The 21,973-nt window shown below is 34.0% G+C and overlaps 1 protein-coding gene across 1 annotated transcript in view; it reads right to left on the bottom strand.

Annotated features, from left to right (window-relative positions):
- The window catches only part of LOC149483311 (NFX1-type zinc finger-containing protein 1-like), a 40,932-nt gene extending 18,959 nt beyond the window's left edge, over positions 1–21,973 (bottom strand). The window contains exons 1-13 of the mRNA XM_089702302.1: positions 21,782–21,973; positions 17,578–17,618; positions 16,708–16,812; positions 15,148–15,737; positions 14,544–14,763; positions 13,848–13,893; positions 11,145–11,370; positions 10,114–10,281; positions 6,055–6,942; positions 5,787–5,942; positions 3,516–3,663; positions 849–932; positions 402–670 (exon numbers count right to left, since the gene is read on the bottom strand). Coding sequence (XP_089558428.1) covers positions 402–670; positions 849–932; positions 3,516–3,663; positions 5,787–5,942; positions 6,055–6,942; positions 10,114–10,281; positions 11,145–11,370; positions 13,848–13,893; positions 14,544–14,763; positions 15,148–15,737; positions 16,708–16,812; positions 17,578–17,605 — 2,928 coding nt within the window. The 5' untranslated portion in view covers positions 17,606–17,618; positions 21,782–21,973. The remainder of the gene's footprint in view (positions 1–401; positions 671–848; positions 933–3,515; positions 3,664–5,786; positions 5,943–6,054; positions 6,943–10,113; positions 10,282–11,144; positions 11,371–13,847; positions 13,894–14,543; positions 14,764–15,147; positions 15,738–16,707; positions 16,813–17,577; positions 17,619–21,781) is intronic.

Here is a 21,973-nt window from a genome sequence, read left to right on the forward strand (position 1 = left end):
CATTTATTACATATAACTAACTAATGTACTGTGTAACCCAATGTAATGTTCTCATTAAACGATTTAATAATAAACGATTTTTTATTTTTTGAAGTGTAACTTTTTTAGGCGCGTTGAGAGTAAAATGCAAGGTCGCGTCATGACAATACCGTCACGTCTTGGAGTAAGACAACGATTTTGGTATCTTTGAATCTTGCCAAAGAAGTTTCACTTTTGACACGTGCGCTCGGTACAAGCTCTTTTTTATATCGGGAGGGGAGAGATGTCAGATGTGAATTAAGTTTTAACGTGACAAAACGTGAAGCCAAGCTAAGTCTAAAAATTTTCTAAAACATTACATGAATAATGTTCGATGTCACACTTATCATCTACCTACTAGTTGACATTTTAAAAGATTTTACCTGTTCAGGGTGTTCATGGGTGAAGAAAAACAGGTTGTGAGCAAGACCTCGAACATTGGGGAAGCACTCAACCGACGAATGGTTTTTTAAATCTGGATATATATGAGGGGATATAAGGGCGGCTATTTCCGGCCGCATCCGATGCTGTACCGAAAGACATCTGCTATGTATTTTGTTTTTTATCATCCGTTCAAATAGAGACACCTCTATATTGTAATGTCTAGCCAACTTCATGTGCGATGCCGATGGTCGTAGCTGCTTGTGATCACCTTTCAACAATAGATTACTATTATCAACTATTTTATTATTATGAAAAATTACTTTTTGTAATACAGATATCTTATACTTATTTACCGCTACTCTGCATTACAAAATCATATATTTAGAAAATTACAGCTGTTTATTAAGAGAACCTGAAATTTTATTTTAAAATATTAGATAACATACCAATGAGAATTACGTGCTGACAATTTTGTTGAAGGGATGTCACTATATGTTGTTCCAGTACTTCAGCAGCTTCCTCAACTATAACTGTACAAGGAAAACGCAAATTACAAAAGAAAGGCATGTTAAATGTGTGAAATTTGCAACAAGATGTAAGGTTTATTCAGACCTAGCTGTGCTCCGCGGTTTTACCCGCATTACTCCGCTCCTGTTGGTCTTAGCAGCGTCTTATACAAGGCCAGTACGCAACGGTGTGAAACTAATCACGTATAGTTTGGAAATAACTTTTTTACAAAGTTTTTCCAATCTATACAACAGCAGTACGCAAATACTCGCGTATACTTTGTAGTGAAGTAAGTAAGAATAGCGCTCCAAAATATACAGCGCCAGTACGCATGCGGACTAATCGTGTATGTTTCGGAGTAAGCGCGGCGTCTTTCCATTGCTCGCGTTTATATTATTGTATTGCTGTTTTGAAATCTATTATTAAAATGCATGTGTATTGTGTATGTAATGTTGCGTACTGATCGTATATTTTTTGTATCGTGGATGCTTGTGTCTTCGTTCCCGACTATACTGCACGACTTACAATTGACAATAGTACTAAAATGTAAGAATCTAATAAGTCCAGAAGACGGTTGCGAGGCGACGGAGCCTCGCTTCGAGGAGCTCCTATTTTTGTGTAGTTAAAAAAAACACGAACCTAACCTAACCCATAGGTAACCCTTATATCTGTTACCTATTTTTTTTTCTAAGCTTACCTAATAATATTTTTATTCCATATTTTACTGAATCAATCAAGAAGAAAAAAAAGTAGATAGATATAGCTGTACAATTCTTTGATTGCCTATATATTTATTATTTCGCTCAAGCGTAAGTGGTGTAGTAAGTATATTTAGTTATATTTTGCCTACTGATCGTGTATAGTTTGGAACGAAGAAGCAAGCATCCGCGTTACAAAGTATACACGATCAGTACGCACAATTCGTGTATATATTGTAATAACAAAATTAAAAACAGCATTACAAAGTATACACGAGCAGTTTCCTATGGTTGCGTTCTGGCTATGTATAGTTTGGAAATACGCGTCTTAGCAAGATGATATACTTATAACCTATAGCCTCCCTCGATAAATGGGCTATCTAACACCGAAAGAATTTTTCCAATCGGACCAGTAGTTCCCGAGATTAGCTTGTCAAACAAACAAACCAAACAAAAAACTCATCAGCTTTATAATACCTATAGATTTACGTTAACATGGAAAAGCCAATTTATACAGAAAATGGCCCCTTTTTCTTCACGCCTTCTTCACTCAAATCTTCGTTAATTTCTTACAAAACTTAAGCGCAAAGGCATAATTATTATAATGCAAATAAACTCGACTACTAAATCACGTAGCCTATGTCGCTGCCACAATTCTGATGATTGCAACGACACCTTATAAAGCATAATCCGTCGAGTCGTTTGGTTTCGGAGTCAGTTAATTTGCAAACTTTGTAAAGCTCAGACCAAATGTTCTGAGTTTAGAGGTATACACTATACCTGTTAGTGAGTTTGGTTAGTAAATAAAGCATTATCCTGTTAACATTAATTTGGCAAATCCCATTATTTATATAAAGAAACTAGCAAACCGGGCGAACTCCGTTTCGCCACCAGAGACACCTTTTCTTTGCTATAAACCTCACGGAGCCCGAGACCTTTCCAACCGTAGACAGAGAATCCAATAGACACCGGCAATGCGTGTCGCTGGTCGCAGAAAGAGATAAAAAAGAATACGTCACAATATTTAGGGTTACCGTGTGAGGGAAAATTTACCCCGCAATTTGTAAGATACAAATCTCTCAATATTATTCACATAACATAAGTGGATAATAATGAGATATCCACATTACATACTTACATGTTTATACTAATATTATAAAGAGGAAATGTTTGTAATTATGTATACACCGGCATAAGTTGCTCTTTTTCTTGTGTGAATGCGACATAAGATATCAATTTGTCTATTGGTTTCTCTGTCTACGTTTCCAACGAATGCAAAACCGTGGAAATCGGTTCGTGCATTCTGGAGTTATAGCGTCAGGAAGGAAAACCCGACTTATTTTTATATAGTAGATTATTCATATTGCACGCCTCATAAGCGAAGCGTTGAGGTGGGTACTACTGTCACTTCGCGCAAAACATCTGATTTTTCAAACTTAAAATGTCTTTATGTATCATACATTGCACTTGTAAGATAATACATACACACACATATTAAGAAAAAACACTATTTTTAACGTTCATGATATTTTTGATGTCATTTTTGTTATTTAAACTAGTTAAAAAACAGTTTAAAAAAGTTCTGTCTTGGACGTCCGTGTGTCTGTATGTGCGGATCCTTTTTCTTGTTAACACGATAGCGACCGAAATACTTTACTAATCGAGTCTTTTTTTTTCTCTTACGCTTGAGTATGCTCAGGAATAGAACCCTTTCATTTTTCAGGGTCTGATTCGATGTGGTTTAATTGTTATTAAATAAACAAAAATAATAATTAATAAATATTTATTAAAAAAAAATTATGAGGCGTGCACTTTTGGATTTTCCAAATTATTTTATAATTACAACGCAATATTTTAAAATGCAAGCTTTACCATGCTGCATAAATATGGTTATTTTTATTTTATTACCTATTTGAGGTGCCACCTCTCGGATTAATTTCCTCATCCTTGCCGCTCCACTCGTAGTCATACCAATAACTTTGTATCTTTTTAATAAACGAATATCTAGTATTATTCTTGACTCTTCATAAGCTGCACTGGCCGCAATTGCTTCGTCCTATTAAATAAATTACAACAATATTACTATTCCATTGAAAAGTTACATTTGGGGTTGCATTTTTTAGAGGACGCAATTTTATGTTTTTGGTGTGTAGGGGGGGTCAGTGAGTAGCTATGACCAAGTTTGTGGGGTCGCCACCCTTGTCCCACGGCCGCCATCTTGAAAATAGCGGTTGATATGGTTTTTACGATATATCTCTTTAACTATTTATTTGATAAAAACAATTGTTAACATTGTTGCAAATTAAATTCTCTACAACTTTGGTCCAGTAACTTTTTGTCGTAGAACTATAAATAAAAAAGTTATAAGCGAAAACGTTCAGAAATTACAGCTTTTTATATTTTTCAATAAAACTTTTTTTATCATTTTACGAAGAAATGATTTCAGACCATTTTTGTAGATTGTTTTTCGAGGAACAACTTTTATATACAACATTTTTTCATTACGTCAATAGCTAAGATTTTACAGCGCTCCGAAGTGAGTACTATGTTTCAGTACTCTTAACTATACAGTATACATATATATTATGTGTGTACTAATAATAATTTGTCATCAGTAATTGTTTTTAATATTTTTAATAATTAATAATTAATTTTGCAATATTATTAATAATTAATTATTGACTGAACTGACGAAGTCTGGAAGCGCGTTTTTTTTTACATCGAAAAGCAGGGCTGAAATGTTCTGCAGTGTGCTTCCATTTTTCTGGAGTCTGGGAAAAGAGCCAATAGCCATTATATGTATAGTTAGGAGTACTGAAAAATAGTACTCACTTCAGAGCGCTGTAAAACCTTAGCTATTGACGTAATGAAAAAATGTTGTATATAAAAGTTGTTCCTCGAAAAACAATCTACAAAAATGGTCTGATATCATTTTTTCGTAAAATGATAAAAAAAAGTTTTATTGAAAAATATAAAAAGCTCTAATTTCTGAACGTTTTCGCTTATAACATTTTTATTTATAGTTCTACGACAAAAAGTTACTGGACAAAAGTTGTAGAAAATTTAATTTGCAACAAATAATGCTAACAATTTTTTTTATCAGATAAATAGTTTAAGAGATATATCGTAAAAACCATTTCAACCGCTATTTTCAAGATGGCGCCCGTGGGACGAGGGTGGCAACCCCACAAACTTGGTTTTAGCTACTCACTGACCCCCCCTACACACCAAAAACATAAAATTGCGTCCTCTAAAAACTGCAAGGTTAGGCCTAAAAAATGTAACATTTCAATGGAGTATACGTCGACATAGGGACGGAAATAAATACCAAAGATTTTGGCCAAATTGACTTTTAAAATGACTGCGATACCCAAAATGCGTGTTTGAGTCAAAAATAAGCATTTGAATATCTCTTTTCCGTTTTTAAATATTGCCATTTTTAGGGTTCCGAACCTCAAAAGAAATAAACGAAAGCTTTATATTTTTAGGATCACTTTGTATTCCATATTCTGTCAGTCTGTCTGTCTTTCGAAGAGAAGACCGTTTTTCTCAGGAACTGGAAGTATCAATCTGAAATTTATAAGGGTTCCATGTTTTTTCTTTTGTGGTTTGGAACAGAGTTAGTTACATAAAGAAGCATGAGGCTTTTGTCTTTTGCAAATTCCATAATATGCAGATAGTCTCATCATATTGACCATTTTATAGTAATCATAATTATTGTCGTAAATCTTTTTTATAAATTATAACGTTTAGAATTATGAATTATGTATAATAATATATATATATATATATTATATTTATTATAATCTATACTAATATTATAAAGAGGAAAGGTTTGTATGTATGTATGTATGGTTTTCACGCATAAACTACTGAAAAGATTACAATGAAATTTAGCACACAACTAACTAGTAACTTGGATTAACACATAGGATAGGTTTTATCCCGGAAATCCCACGGGAATGGGAACTATGCGGGTTTTCCTTTGAAAACACGGGCGAAGCCGCAGGCGGAAATCTAGTATGTATATAATATAAATGTAATATTATTCTGCCATTGTTCTTTACAAATTCAGTATGACACATTAAGTGAAACTTAGAGTAGGGCATTACTTCTATAACGGTCATTTCTATTTTGGTGAATACAAACTACATTAAGTGAAAACAATAATAAACTTACCTGTATAGGTTTTATATTCTGCAACCAGTTTCGTTTAATGTTAGAAGCCCACTGAAAATAAAGCATCCAACGATTATGTAACGACATGCGCAAAGGATTCACATGTTGTACATCTACGTTTTGAACTTCATCTTGGTTAAATGTATGTTTCATGTCCTGAAAATAAACACGTTCTTTAACTTCGAAGAAGAATAATTCTTAAATGTACCTACTGCATTAAATTACTCATGTAAATCGTAAAGGATAAAATAACTAAATGTCAACACACCTCAAATGTTTCTATCCATACTTGATAATTTATAATATCCACTTTTACGTTGTGGGCTGGTTTACTTTTATATGTTTTAATCTTTTCTATTAGATCTTTTCTTGTCTCGTTCAATGAAAATTCACATATATTATCCAAATTTTCGTTATCGATGTTCAAATCCTCAAAAATATCGCAAACATCTCTTACATTAATGTCACCATCATCATCAGATACTTTCTTGGTTAAAGATTCTAAGATTGCATCATCTGCTGTTATAGATTGTGAATAATCATACTTTATCAAGTTGCTATCAAATAACCAATTGCATAAAGTTTCATAGTGAGTTTCAATCTTATCAACTGTACTTCTAATATTTCTAATATTGTTTTGCTCTTTCAATACTTTAATGTTTAAAATTCCATTATCTATCGCCGAAATGATATTTTGTAAATGATTCAATTTAGAAACGGAAGTTTTTAGTATCCTCTTTTTATCATAATAAAGATCCCACTCCGGACACTTTGAGGCTTGTTTACGTATTTCATTTAAATTTAATTTTTTCATAGATTCCATACGCGATTGCCCGCCAATGCGCACTATCGATGTTGTTATTCGCAAAATAGCGTCTAAAAACTGGTCCAGTGCATGATTTGTGTAGCATATTATTAACAAAAAGCAATTCTTTTCAGTTTGTTTTAATTTCAGTATTCTTTCGGCTACTTTAACGCCCAAATATGTCTTTCCCGTTCCTGGTGGACCTTGAATTACGGCAAATTCATGTGTCAAAGCCAATTTAAAGGCCTCGTACTGACTCTCATTTAAACACATTTTCTCCGCAGAAGACAAAAATTTTCTATGTATATCCGGCGTGAATTCCCTCAAGTACAGGGGTGGCGAGGATGATGCCTAGAAACAATATTATTCATAATTTGTTTAAAAAGTTTGTATATAAAAACGATTAAAAAATTTTAATCAATATATAATACGATACGCATGGACGTATAAAAAAAGACGGACGGTATATCGCCTAAACATTGAGTGAAGCCTAGTAATGGCGGCGAAACATCCATGTGTGTGCCATGTTGCAATGGCAACAGCTGTGTTGATGACAATGGCGGCTGTATTTTTTTCTATAAATTTTGCCGTAATAATTTTGTCATTAAAACATAAAAGAAATAACTTGCTTCCCTGTGGAATGTAATCCCTTGTGTTTTGTTATTTAAAATTGTACTGTTGCGACACCATTTAACCACGCAAGACGGCATTTTAAATATTTTTTGTGAAACAGTGACGCAGTTAATCAGTCGGTAGTTCACGACGTAATGGCGGCCGACTAGCTTACTATGGTGAGAGTGTGTGCGTGTTTATTGTCTTTACACGATCGCTAGCTTACTATGGTGGCTTCACGTTGTTTGTTCGTAATACGGCGTCCGTCTTTTTTTATACGTCCATGACGATACGATTATAATAATTCATACTTGCTGATAGCAAATAAAGGTCAAGGATTTTTTTATATTTTTTTATTATACATACCTATAACATTAAATGAAAAATATAAACTTATATGTATACAACAGATGTAGTATATTATGTATACAACTGATCAGCCACGAAATAAGGGGAAATAAATATGTACTCATATTATTATCAGATATCATAATAAATTATATTTTCTGACGCGTAGAATTAATACTGCTGCTTAATCTACAATAATTAATTACCAAACGATTTTAAAGAACTAGGTACATTCCGGACGTGTTGATAAATTGTCTACAAAACCATTCTATAAGTGACTTTTAAAATCACAAATAATAATTCGTGACCGACCGAACTTTCGGTTTCGGTTTCGGCAAGTTTCGGCAAAAAAAATCTAGTTTCGGTTTCGACCAAAATATAGCCGAAACTATCGGCCCCGCCGAAACGCACGTGTTCGTTCTCACCGGCTGTGGCGTGGTCGCAGCTGGGTTCGCTGCCGTAAAAACCGGATTATGTGAGAACCGAAAGCTTAGTGTGTCACTGTAAAATTATTTTCATGATACAAATTGTTGTATCACACAAATCCGTTGCATTGTGAAATGGCCATTCAATATTATGGGTTAAGTTTGTTTTAAATCATATACATATAGGTATAAAGTAGTATAAACTAAGCTACAATAGGAAACTATCGTTCCCAACTTTATTTTTATTATTTTCTTTTTTTATTGTATCCTCGACCACGATCTCGCCTGATGGTAAGCTAGCTACTAGTTATTATTCTGTGCTGATGGTAAGCTGAGATGTGGCCTAAGATGGAGGGCGCTCCCCTAGAAGATATCCGTTCACTCTTTTCTTGAAGACCTCCATATTGTACTCGTCGGGGAACACAGACTCGGAAAGCATTTTCCAGTCCCTTGCGGTTCGAATGAAAAATGTCGATCCGAACCGCTTTGCCCGGGTACATGAAACGTGCACCATATAGCGATGCCTAGTCTGTGTGCCTCGACGATCGATGGAAAAACGGAGATGGCGAATTTGCACCTCCACGGCGTTTGGGGAAAGTAAATTCTCGAGATTACACTATATTCGCATTATACCTAATCTTAAATGAGCTCAAATTGGAAATAATTTTAGCGTCATTTAATAATATGTATATATCGCTATTATCAATAACGGGCACAAACTTGTATAAAATTACATTCAATGGCGCCGCTATGGTACAAGCCGTACAACTTAAAGCAGGTAGACGTGTCGTGGAACCTGTGCAGTGTTCAGTGTGCAGGTTTTGAGCCTATGTATGATGGGTTAAGTGTTAACCTGCACACGCATATCTGTACGGTATACCTTAGCATGTTTGGCTTACATTATAAATGTTAAATGTTCGTTTTATTTTCATTCAATAAATTTTTATCTTTTTTCTGTTAAAAATTCTAAAGATTACTTTATCTATTCTAAAATTTCAAGCGTGTTGCCGTTATCAATATTTGTTAGTTATTGACCATAAATAAGTGTCAAGCGTGTTGTATGGGAGCTCTCTTAAATATGTACCTATTTATTTTCATCTAAATTTTTTTTTTATATTATAGGGAGGCAAACGAGCGGACGAACTGCCTGGTGGTAAGCAGGTTGCGTCGCCCATAGACCATAACAGAGGGTATGGTTGTTGGCTGTTGCTTATACCAGAATAGGATAAGGGGGAAGATTCCAGTTGTTCAAAGGAACGCGTTGATGTATCAAATATCAATGTACCAAAGTTATCAAAAGATGCAGCCGTTTATTCTAAAAAATTTCGCAAATATCGACTTTCGCAAGGGAACCATAACCAAAGGGTTATTTGCAGTGAACACAGAAATCTTGGAATTTGGTACGTAGCAACCCCCGAGAACACAAAGGAAAAAGTGTCTAAACTTAAGGGGGGTTAGGCGGTCAGCGAAAATTCAGCTATTCGGGCCTGAGGTAAGCGGTGAGGGGGTCCGCGTTTAGTATGGAATCAACGTGCTCGAAACTGAAAATCGTAAGCGCCATTCACATTTTTATCAAAAAGTGAATGAAAATATTTAGTATTTTCTAAATCTAAAACAGTCACGAAATCGAGAAGGTAAATACCTATGTATTTGTGATTTTATACGAATTATTATCGTAAAATACAGTTGTAATGAGAATTTATATGATATTTTAGAGGTAACTTCAGGATTTTTTTTTATCGAGCAAAATTTTTCCAATCGTGTTTTGGAAACAGTCATCCCATCACACATACGTTCTGTAATACATATTAGAAATTTCAGTGCGAAAAAACTTCAATATTTTCAATTATAGCTCATAGAAAACAGTCCATTTTTCCGTTTTCACCTACTAAGGGCCCTTAAAGTGACCACATACGAGTAAAAAAACAATTTATACGGAAACCTTAATAATGAAATAGAAAATTTCCACACTATATAGCCTATAGCCTTCCGCGATAAATGGGCTATGTAACACCGAAATAATTTTTCAAATCGGACTAGTAGTTCCTGAGATTAGCGCGTTAGAAAAAGCAAACAAACAAACTCTTCAGCTTTATAATATTATAGTAGATGGCTAAATACGATATGAAGTACTTACCTCCACGTCTACTATGTATTTTTTCATGGCTAAATCCTCCGGAAAGGTGGGGTCTTTCAGCACTTTTAATACATGGTAATAAGGTTCAAAATAAATGTCACTTTCTATCATTATATATTCATCCTTATTGTTGGGTATCGCACAATTGTCCATTATAGAAACTGGAATCTAAACAAGTTTCATGAATTATACTATAGATAAACAACTTATTAGGATTTTGAACTCTCGTGCGCATGGAGAGAAATAAATGTAGAGAGAACTTAATACCTTCACTCTATAACTTAGATAAAGGAATCACAAATAAACTTAATAGATAAGTACGATTCACTAAAAATATAATAAGGTACAGTGTAGAAATTGTAATCGAATGAAGAAACAAAACAAAGAAAAACTACGAACTGAGAACCTCAATTGTTTTTGGCGGACGGTTGAGAAGACTTTCAAAATAACTCGTAGGCCGGGAGATACTGACAGAAAATATTGGGTCATTTGTTCATTTGTACAGGGGTTTGGGGTTCTTCAGGGGTTTTAAGTGCGCAATGCCAAAAAGAAAAAAGATGGTCAGAGCGCTGGTACGGCGGCCCAGTCGCTTGGGCCTTAGTCGAATTCGTCGGATAAATTACGAGTGTCAAACAATTTGTTCCACAAAAATTTTAGGATTTTCTGATAGCCCATAAAAAAGAAGTAGGCGGTAGTTTGCCCCACGACTGGGCCTCCGGTACCAGCCGGTACCGCTTTCACCATTTTTTTCTTTTTGTCATTACGTACTTAAAGCCCCTGAACTACCATCATACTGGTACAAATGACCCAATATTTTCTGTCAGTATCTCCCGGCCTATCAATTTTAATAATTTAATGAATTTTGTTGTGCGGTCATAATTCAAGAAAATTTTGAAACACCAATCTGATGATGAGTGCTAAGGCGATGTTTCCGCTGTTCTATATTTCTTATTATTGAGCTTCCTCAGTTATACACAAGTGGTCTTTATATAATAAAAGTAAATTATTATCTATTGTAAAATAATGTTTACCTTTCCATTGCAGAGATAAGAACTTTCACGATCTAAAACTGTTGCTACAGTGAAGGATTTACAATCATCTTTTGTAAATAATAAAAGAGCGCCATATAGAAAGCGCTTATTGAATTTCCATCTAATATTTCTAAATCGCTTTGTAGTTTGTGGATCTAATTGAATAGTATGTCCAAAGGCGATACTGGAAACATATGGTTCCACAAACTTTACTTTTCGAAATACCCTGCAAAAAATGATTTATATTATACTTATAGTTAGTTAGATTTTTTTACAAATTTATAATTTTTTTCATCGGTCCTCATATTTTAGGCCCCTCGATCACGGCTTTTTGTGGCGATGCGATACAGTAGCGATGTTATCATGCATTGGCATCGCTACTGTAACGCGATCTAAATATTACGACGAACAATACCGTAGGTATTTAAAAAACTAGCATCAAAAGTAAAAAAATAATCAAGATTTGATAGTGATTAATTGTACTGCCTTTATTATGATATGCTATTTACTAATTAGGTTTAAAAAGTCAGAAAGTTAGTCAGTCAGTTTAAAAAGTCCTACTAGCACGTAGCATGTGTAAAATAATAGCAAAATTTTAGCAATAGTAAAACCGCACTGAGGGCGATGGTACTTTTATACAGGGTGTCCCAAAAGGTTACGTAGCTAGGAAGAGGGGTGATAGGGGTGGTCATGAGAGTCACCAGAAAAATAAAAAAAAAATTCCCCTCTGGGTATTAAAAAAATAAAAGGCATTTATAAAAAAAATTAAAATTTTATACCTTGTGTGGCGATTTTGCCCCCGATGACCTACAATTATTGGTATATTAAAAAAAAATTGCTGTTATGCTATCGTCAATAACCCTTTTTCATTTTGAAATAAGAAAAACAATACATATCTAACCAATATTTTAAAGAAAATTAAGTTTTTGTCCAATCAAGGACTTAGTAATTACGATTTCACTCAACTTCCTCTAAGTGTACTGAAAAAAAAAAGTACTATGCAATTCCGGCAAGTAACTTAAAAAGTTAGGTAATTTTATTGCAATTCCAAAATGGTATAACACTTACTTGAAAAATTCTTATTAGGATATTTAAAAATAATTTTCGGGAACAATACCCCAGCAGAACAAAACATACTAATAAAACAATAGTCTCAAACTCGTACGCAAATAGTACATTTTTAAATGTCTATTCTGTTCCATAAAACTTAAAAAGATAAATAATATTTTATTGCAATGGTTTTAATTGAAACTCAAAAATAAAACAAAATCGTAATTATTTATTTAAACAAAATGCTCGAAATGTCTACCACCAACATAAATACACGCCCTACATCGTTTTAAAAATGAGCGGGAGATATGGCGGGCAAATCTTCTATTGTTTATTGATTCCGCGGCCTCTGTAATCCTCGCCCTCAAGTCAGCCAAGTCCCTGATGGGTTTTCCGTAAACTTTTTCTTTTATAGCACCCCAGTAAAAAAAGTCTAACGGGTTTAAATCCGGTGAATGAGCTGACCACGCTATAGCACCGGCCCTTCCCATCCACCTACCAGGGTATTCTTCATCTAGGAAATCCCTTACAGGACATGCATAATGTGCTGGGCACCCATCATGCTGGAACCACATATTCCTCATTGTTTCTAGCGGCACATCTTCCAATAGATTTGGTAATTCGTTTTGTAAGAAGTGTTAGTACGCCTCTCCAGTCAGTGCCTCAGGTAGCTCAAAGGGTCCTATTATTAATTTACCATTTAGTATTCCGGTCCAAATGTTCACTTTAAAACGATATTGGGACCGAACTTCTCTAAGTAGGTGGGGATTTTCTACGTGCCACTCGTGCAAATTGTGTAGGTTCATGTATCCGTCCTTTTTAAAAGTAGACTCGTCGAACCACAGTATTTTATTAAAAAATTGAGGGTCCTCCCTATGCATGCGCAACATCCTACGACAAAATGCAAGTCTCGCAGGATAATCGCGTGGTAACAGACCCAACGTGAACCACCAAACGTGTTTAGTTTGGTTACATTGTTATTGGTATGTTTTGTTCTGCTGGGGTATTGTTCCCGAAAATTATCTTTACATATCCTAATAAGAATTTTTCAAGTAAGTGTTATACCATTTTGGAATTGCAATAAAATTACCTATCTTTTTAAGTTACTCGCCGGAGTTGCATAGTACTTTTTTTTTCAGTACACTTAGAGGAAGTTAAGTGAAATCGTAATTACTAAGTCCTTGATTGGACAAAAACTTAATTTTCTTTAAAATATTGGTTAGATATGTATCGTTTTTCTTATTTCAATTTAAAAAAGGGTTATTGACGATAGCATAACAGCAATTTTTTTTTAATATACCAATAATTGTAGGTCATCGGGGGCAAAATCGCCTCACAAGGTATAAAATTTTAATTTTTTTTATAAATGCCTTTTATTTTTTTAATACCCAGAGGGGAATTTTTTTTTTATTTTTCTGGTGACTCTCATTACCACCCCTATCACCCCTCTTCCTAGCTACGTAACCTTTTGGGACACCCTGTATATGTTAGTACCAAGTGTTATAACAAAAATTGTAAAATCAATGAAAATATTTGTTAATTAGTAAGTATTAAGTAAGATCTAAAAACTAAAAAGTAATTATCATTAAAATTCAAAAGAAATCCTAAACAATATGGGTAAATAATGTTTTTATAGCATAAAAAATCCATTACCTTATGTTTTCGTATCTCTTTCTCGTTGGATCATGGCGAAATTGCACTGTTAACGTAATTATAATTAAATATACTTGTTTCAACCAAATGGTAAATGTTAATTTTACAAATACATTAATAATTATATGCAACAAATTTTACATTATACATATATATACAGGGTGTCTCAAAAGAAAGTTTATATTTTGTGGATGAATAAAAAAAAAATTAAAAGAAAATTACCGGCACGATAAATGGCAGCCATCACTGTGTCTACCTGCCGAGCTGTCATAAATAATTTTACTGTTCGATTAAATGCACATTAAATGAGTGCCGTGAACGCAATGGACTGCATTTGGACGATATTATTTTTAAGAAATAAATTCCCATATTATGCACTTTAATAATTATTAATAAACATTTTTTTCAATACATACACCGCAGCTTACTTTTTTTTTATTCATCCACAAAATATAAACTTTCTTTTGAAACACCCTGTATTTTGGATAAAAAAGTTCATTCAAATTGTAGATTTTGTTGCTGTTATTATTTTTTTGTTGTTATTAGAAATGAAAAAACTTATACTCTATGGTCTTGAATAACATGAGGGGTGATAATATTTGAAAATAACACATTTTTGGGTAGTTAAATAAATTATTAAATAATAGAAAAATAAGGAAATATATTTGTTTTAAGTATTTATATAGGTAAACTTACTTATACCCTCGCGGATAGGGCCGTAGCAATCCTCTCGAAGCAATCGAAACTGGACATCTAAATAATGATCAATACTAGCGTATGCTCCATCCACAATGTTAGGTCGTATATAAGGTTGCGAATCCAAGAGATCGTCCGTAGTGGGTAAAACACTCAATTCTCGGAAAGAATTAGGTGGTTCGTCGAACGCAATGATTGGCGGCTCAGAATGTGTTTTTTTCTACAATGATAAATTTAAATGGTTACATATAAAGGTTCGAAAGGTTAAGATTGATTGGATTTTACATCAACAGATACTAATTATGTCTATGTTAAGTATATTTTATAGGTGAAAGCATTGGTTTTTTTCTGTATTTTGAATTTGAGCATTGTAGCTGATTACTTCTTTGTTGCAAATTTTCAACTTCCTTCAGCGCCTGCTCGAATTAACAAATGATCGAACCAAGAGGAAGACGTAAAATTACACGCATAATAATTCTTCCCCCGATAGGAAGAAAGACGATTCGTGAATTAATTAAAAAGATTTTAGCTTCTGGTGTCATTTTTACGAAGGAAAGGAAGTAAGCATGTACGTTGATAAAAGAATAATATTTTAGAACCTCACCTCTTCTTCTTTAGTTTTTTCACGATTGGTCAGAAACTCCCGTAACATTTGAAATTTCTTAGCATACTCTTCAGGTAGTTCATAGTTATGTTTTTCTTTCAATGCGTCTAGGCAACATTTTGATGCAGATTCAATTAAAGGCCTGCACTTATTTACAGCAGTTGATGGTGATATTACAATGATACATTCAAGCGTTAATAACAAGTTCTTCCAAAAAGCAGTTTGATCCTCCCAATACAAAGAATTCTGCTTTTTATTATCCGAATACGGCAAATTTAATAAATATAATACCAGGTTTTGCATAAAACCTGAATTACATATTTCCAATAGTAACTCCAACTTTAACTGCTCTAAACGAGACTGGCTTACTTTTGCCGATATTAATAATATTAAACTGTAAACATCTAATCTATCGGGAGGCTTTTGTATGATATTGTTAAATGCCTCCTTTTTAGCATTTATTTCGGCTAAAATTTCATTACCCTCACATTTGGATAATTTAATAAGTGTTAGCATACCCAAATTCTGGTTATTTTTTTTATTAGATTTATTAAAAATCACATTATTATCCTTCCTATTCATGTGCTCTTCTGTAAAGAAAAAAAGTTAGGTATATGGTCTCTTTGTTCGCTTACATTCAGAATTCAGCAAGTGATATTATGTAAGTTGGCAATATCATGAAAATATAAAAAAAAAACCCTAGAAATGTGGAGTGTCACCTCTGAAATGTAAAATGTAAAATATTTTTTTATATTCATGCCATCATAAGGGTGCTTTTCCACCAGAGATGTGCTATGCAGCTATGCTGCGAAAATGTAATAGCTATGCTGTAAAATTATGTGACCGTAGTTACTAAGCTTTGTAGAGGTGCGAGTTAGGCAGCTCGAGCTATGTCATGTATCGATAGTATGCACCGCACATAGCTAGAGATAAACTACGATAACATGGCGCGCCCCTCCAAATTACTGTTTCAATGTGTGTAGTGACATCCTTACGAAGGAGTTTGTATGTAGTTGTACGTATTCGTCTTTAGTACTTTACGTCCAGATTTGTTGGTCAACTAATCATAAGTTGCCGAGCGCCCAAGACAACGCACGTGTCGTTTTCATAGAATACGTCAGTGCAGCGCCATTACTAATAATAATGAGCGATTAGAGCGTGACTAGTCGAGCAACAAATCCGTGGATTTGTATTTGTTTGACGGCCGTCTCATTACGCACACATGCGTTGTGAATCTTGGTGGTGCATTGTAAATACTTTCACAAATACTTTCAAACGTTTTGAATTTTGGAGGGGCGCGCCATGTTATCGTAGTTTATCTCTACACCACTCTACTCGAAACAGCACGAATCCATAGAACGCATTCATAGCAAAATCTATAAATCGAATCTTTCCATATTTAAAACGTATCTTAGCTTGTTTATTGTGTTAACAACAAACACAAAGATACAGCGGATCTGGCTTATGAAGTTAAGTCTACTATATACCTTGGAAAGGGTTAATTGACTCATAACGATACATAATACCAATATGTTTGTTACCTACTTAAAGCCTACTTACCACTTTCATTATTCAATGTATGCTGTGAACCGCCCCTCCCACGACCTCTTCGGCGATTGAATCCTCCCTGGTTTCTAGGTCCCGATCGCCAATTGTTCGATGGTCCTGTAATACATAATATAATATGTTATACCGCACAGAAAAAAATCGAAGCCACGTCTTCCGCCAAATCGGGGCGACGCCTTTACTAACTCGGTCACCCGTGATTTTATTAAACCTTTCTTATTATTTTATTCGGACTTCACATTTATAGAGAGAGGCTTAAAATCGGCAAATGTTCATGGGCGATGGCAATATCTTAACATGAGGCGAAGCTTTAAGTCGATTTCCCGCTCTAACGGTGCATAATTATATACGATCGAATGCTCATTCCACAGCTCATTCTAACCCCACTATGTAAAAGTAATTTAGGGTATACAGAATGATATAGAGCATTGTTTCGTTCTTAGTGCGTTCGAAAAGGTTCTATGCAAGGGGGATAAGAAAGAGCATTCGCTCGTTTGATATAGGTATGCACCATTAGACGACAAAAAAATATCGATCTGGCAGGCACAGTAGGCTGAACACCTATTTGTCCCCAAAAAATCGACCAGCGAAACATCACATTTAATTTCTAATAATTTAGCTTTAAAAAAACATTAAACTCGGTCCAGGACTTTTGGTGCCTATTAGGTACAATACCTACAAACAAAAAATTTTTTTTTCTTTAGGTAACTAGGTACCTAAAAGTGTAGAATAAGTCTATAATTATGTAAAATATTGTTTATAAACCCATACCATAGGTAATATATTTTTTCACTTTACTTATATTCATAAAATCTGGCAGACATTTTATATAAGTCTTGAAATTTTTTTTAATAAACTACTTACCGGGACCTGGACCTCCAAAGCCCGACATGGTTCAAAAAATTCTGAAAAAAAATAATATTCATATTTCATAAACTACGTAAGTACCTATACATAATATACCTACTAATAGGTAGGTATATCACCAAGATTATAAATGTGATTACTTATAAATAACGATAATCTATACTATCTATACTTATAATAAATCTGTAGAGAGGCCAATTCTGTACATGAAATATATTTAAAAAAACTATGAAGGGGTGATAAGGGATCGCTAGTCGCTACTGATGCCAAAAATGCAATCAGTAAAATTTTGTCTGTCTGTATATTCGTTATAGAAACAAAAACTACACGACGGATTTTAACGAAATTTGGCACAATTATTCTTCATACTCCTGGGCAGATTATAGTATACTTTTTATTACGCTACGATCAATATGAGCAGAGCAGTGAAGGGAAATATTGGGAAAACGGGAGAAGTTACTCCATTTTTTAAGCTTCCGTCGCGTGTGCAGCCTTAATGGTTAAAGCTACATAGAAATCATGTATGACACAAATGTTCTTAAATTATTATTATATAAAAATAACTTCCTAGACAGCATACTTATATGTCTATCTTTTAAAATTGACTCACGATAACACGCGAAACTTCAATAGCTTAGCAATTCGGAGCTTTCTGATGATATTTGTCTACTCTTACGTTTACAACACTCTCACTCATCCCTTATTAAAAAAGTTAACGTTATTACCTATTCAATAAAAAAATAATCATGTAAATCGGTGTAGAAACACCAAAGTTATACATGAAATCCATACTAATATCACACCCCGGACACTCCATACAAAATTATCGTTTTGACAGTCACACTGTAGAGACTGCAAATGTGTGTGATAACGCTTTATGGTTGGCACATTTTTGACTAGCGTAAAAAAAAATTCGCGTTTTTCTGATGAAATACATCCGTAAACAAACCATTTTCTACGAAAAACGATAATCACAAATCCAAAATAATTTGTCAATCTTCGTTGCGTATCGTCCCTGTAGAAAAATTTGGACCATTTTTAACCTGATTGTGGTGAGGTAAGACGATTAACACACGGTGCCGCGACCCGCCGCGGTTGGCGGTGAAGCGGTTCTCAAGTTGCATTGGCTTCTATTAAATCCGTTGATACCAAACACACATACACCGCCCGACCGCGCGGTCGAATGGTCCGTTCCTCGTAGGGATTCACTGCCAACCGCCGCGGTGCGCGGTGCCGTGTGTTAATCGCCTGCGTTTAATTTTGGCGGGAGGCGGAGTGTCCGTTCTGTAGCGTTTAACCACAGTTGACAGATATATACGTACAATGTACATACAGTTAGGAAACTAAGCCCCTGCGATGAAATTATGACGTTAGCACTGTTATAACTATAGGGCTGTTACCTTTTTGATATTTAACCGACTTCAAAAAATAAAGGAGGAGGTTATCAATTCGGCCTGTATATTTCTGTTTGCTTTTTTTTCACAGTCGATTTTGTGGTAATTTTGAGATTAAAACTCGTTAAAATACAAAAATGGTGTAGCCTAAATATGAATTTACAAGAAGAAACAATCCGAATTAATACACTTTGTAAAAGTAAATACGTTTTTATCAGTGCTATATTTCGAAATCTTGTTTTGTTATGGACGCCGAAGGTTATTTAATGTACCTAAATTATTTATAATGCTTGATATTTGTATTATACATATATTCAATAATAATTATTTTAAACCAGAATTTACAATATGTACTTGTATGTAGGTATACCTACCTACAAAATTATTTTTAAAACGATAAATTAAATTAAATTAAAAAACACAAAATATGCAGAAATAAATTAAAATTATTATTATACGAGCATAGAACCTCCACCTTTTTGTTTTAGGATGAAAAAGAAAATAGTTTGACAGGCTTAGTGCTTGACAAAGTGGTGACGTCACGTATCGATAAAAATACAATACATAATTATAATATAGACTATCATTTATGTATTTATGTTTTAACATTTTGGTGAAATATATTATTTCAGTTAAATTTGAACACTTTCTTGTAGATAAGTTGATTACGGCGATCATTTTAAAAATGCCACGTACTAATTGCGAAGTATTCGGCTGCTTGAATTCAACTATACCAATTATACCACCAGATGATTTTGTTAAATATGTCGAGAAAATGGATAACATTTTCGTTGCTGCTTTAAGAGAGAACACATAAACTGTAAAGTGAAGTGGCTGAATTTATTTACAACGAATTAAACATCAGTTACTTAAAAAAACTGTTCATAAGATTGAGAATATTTTACACTATAAAATTTTACAATAAATTCCGAATTAGTCATAGTAGACGAAAGTATTTTTCAGTAAATAATTTGTAATTTAATAATAAAGGCATATTTATGTTATCGTTATTTTAATATCTATACATATAATAAAATCGTAAGAAAGTCAAAACTGTAGATTGAATATTTCTTTAAAAGAATACTTGGGACAATAGATACCGAAAAATATAGTTGGGCTACAAACTGAAACAATCGATATTTATTTAACGTGAAGTCATTGACATCACTTTTCTATACTGCCTATGTATCTTTGTCATTCAAAATCTGTGGATGTGTCACCCGCTACTATCGATCCCCCTGAATACCCTTAAGATTCTCGTAAACACGCTTGCTTGTGTGCGTGAGCCATTTCGAACGATTTGTATGAAGTTTCCTTACTGTATGTATCTGTATATTGTGGTTTAGCTACTATTATGTATTCTGTGCTAATATTAGTATAAATGCGAAATTAACTCTGTCTGTTACTCAATCACGCCTAAACTACTGAACCAATTTTCATGAAATTTGGTATGGAGATATTTTGATAGCCGAGAAAGGACATAGGCTACTTTTTATCCCGGGAAAATGATGTAATCCCGGAAATCCCACGGGAACGGGAACTATGCGGGTTTTTCTTTGATTGCGCGGGCGAAGCCGCGGGCGGAATTTACATCAAAACTACCTAATTATAAGGTGTGCTCAACGTGTGATAGATAAAAATAGTAAATTTTGAAATTAATATCTAAGACAAATCCTGAAAAAAAAAACGTTACCTGGGTCACTCCCTTTTTTGCAAAAAATTGTAACTACCTACACTGTAAAAATATTTACGCACGCAAAAACTATATACATATACTTACCTATATAGGTACCTAAATATTTGAAATCAGTGGCGTCCTACACTAATAAGTAATAACTATTATTATTGTGGGTTTGCGTATTCGTGCAAAATATGTGAGTGTGCGGCACAAGCAAACGGAAGTTAACGAGATAGTACTAAATGCGAAATACAATCCATACTAATATTATAAATGCGAGAGTAACTCTGTCTGTCTGTCTGTTACTCAATCACGCCTAAACTACTGAACCAATTTTCATGAAATTTACACTACTGGCTACTTTTTATCCCGGGAAAATGACGCAATCCCGGAAATCCCACGGGAACGGGAACTATGCGGATTTTTCTTTGACTGCGCGGGCGAAGCCGCGGGCGGAAACCTAGTATGTACATATATAGGTTGGTTAACTGTGTCTACACATATAGGTTTGTTTATTGCAAAAACTGCGGGTTCGATTACCATGAAATTTGGTAGGAATAGCTAATTATTATACTTTAACATCCTGTGGGTAGTCCAGTCCTTTTAATATATACCTACTTTGGGACTATCCTAGTAGAAAGTAGATGCTAGTAGTGTTTTTACATAATGCATCCGATTTTTTATAACTCATTTATAATAATAGTACAGATTCACGGTCCATATACCTAGTACCTAACTACCAAATTTTAATTTTTTAATGTCTGTTTGTGCTTTGTTCGGGCTTTGGAAGTTGGAACGACTGGGCCGATTTTGGCAAGACTTTAACTGACAGAATTATTATATTACTTGCTCTGTGGACAGAATAATATGGCTGATGTAATAAGGGGTAGGTAACTTAATTAAGTATGCTAATGTATGCAACTGTGGTATGCAATATTATACTCCTATAGAAACATGTGGTTTAAAAGAAAATATACATTTAGGCGGGTAAATCCGCGGGACACAGCTATTCTTCCGTAAATTTTTACTAAAATAAATAATGCCATGAGGATTTTCTTTGTTAATATAAAAATTAGTATATATATACGACTGAATGCATATAATTTCCTAAAGTTAACTAACTACTTACTCTTGATCACCAAGTCCGAAAAGGTATCACAATATTTTAATCCACAGAAACCACGCACGATCGAATCGCAAATATAAGGGAATAATTCTGAAAATTGAAATTATCAATTAAATCAACTAAATGCTAAAATCTTTGCGGTACTCGCAGCGTTGCGTTTCCAAAACTCAAATGAAGTCTGAAAACAGCTCACAA

The sequence above is a fragment of the Colias philodice genome, chromosome 13 (genome assembly GCF_061535455.1).
Source record: "Colias philodice isolate Cphi_HAF_F1 chromosome 13, ilColPhil1 Martin Lab GWU primary, whole genome shotgun sequence".
In the NCBI taxonomy this organism is placed as follows: Eukaryota; Metazoa; Arthropoda; class Insecta; order Lepidoptera; family Pieridae; genus Colias; species Colias philodice.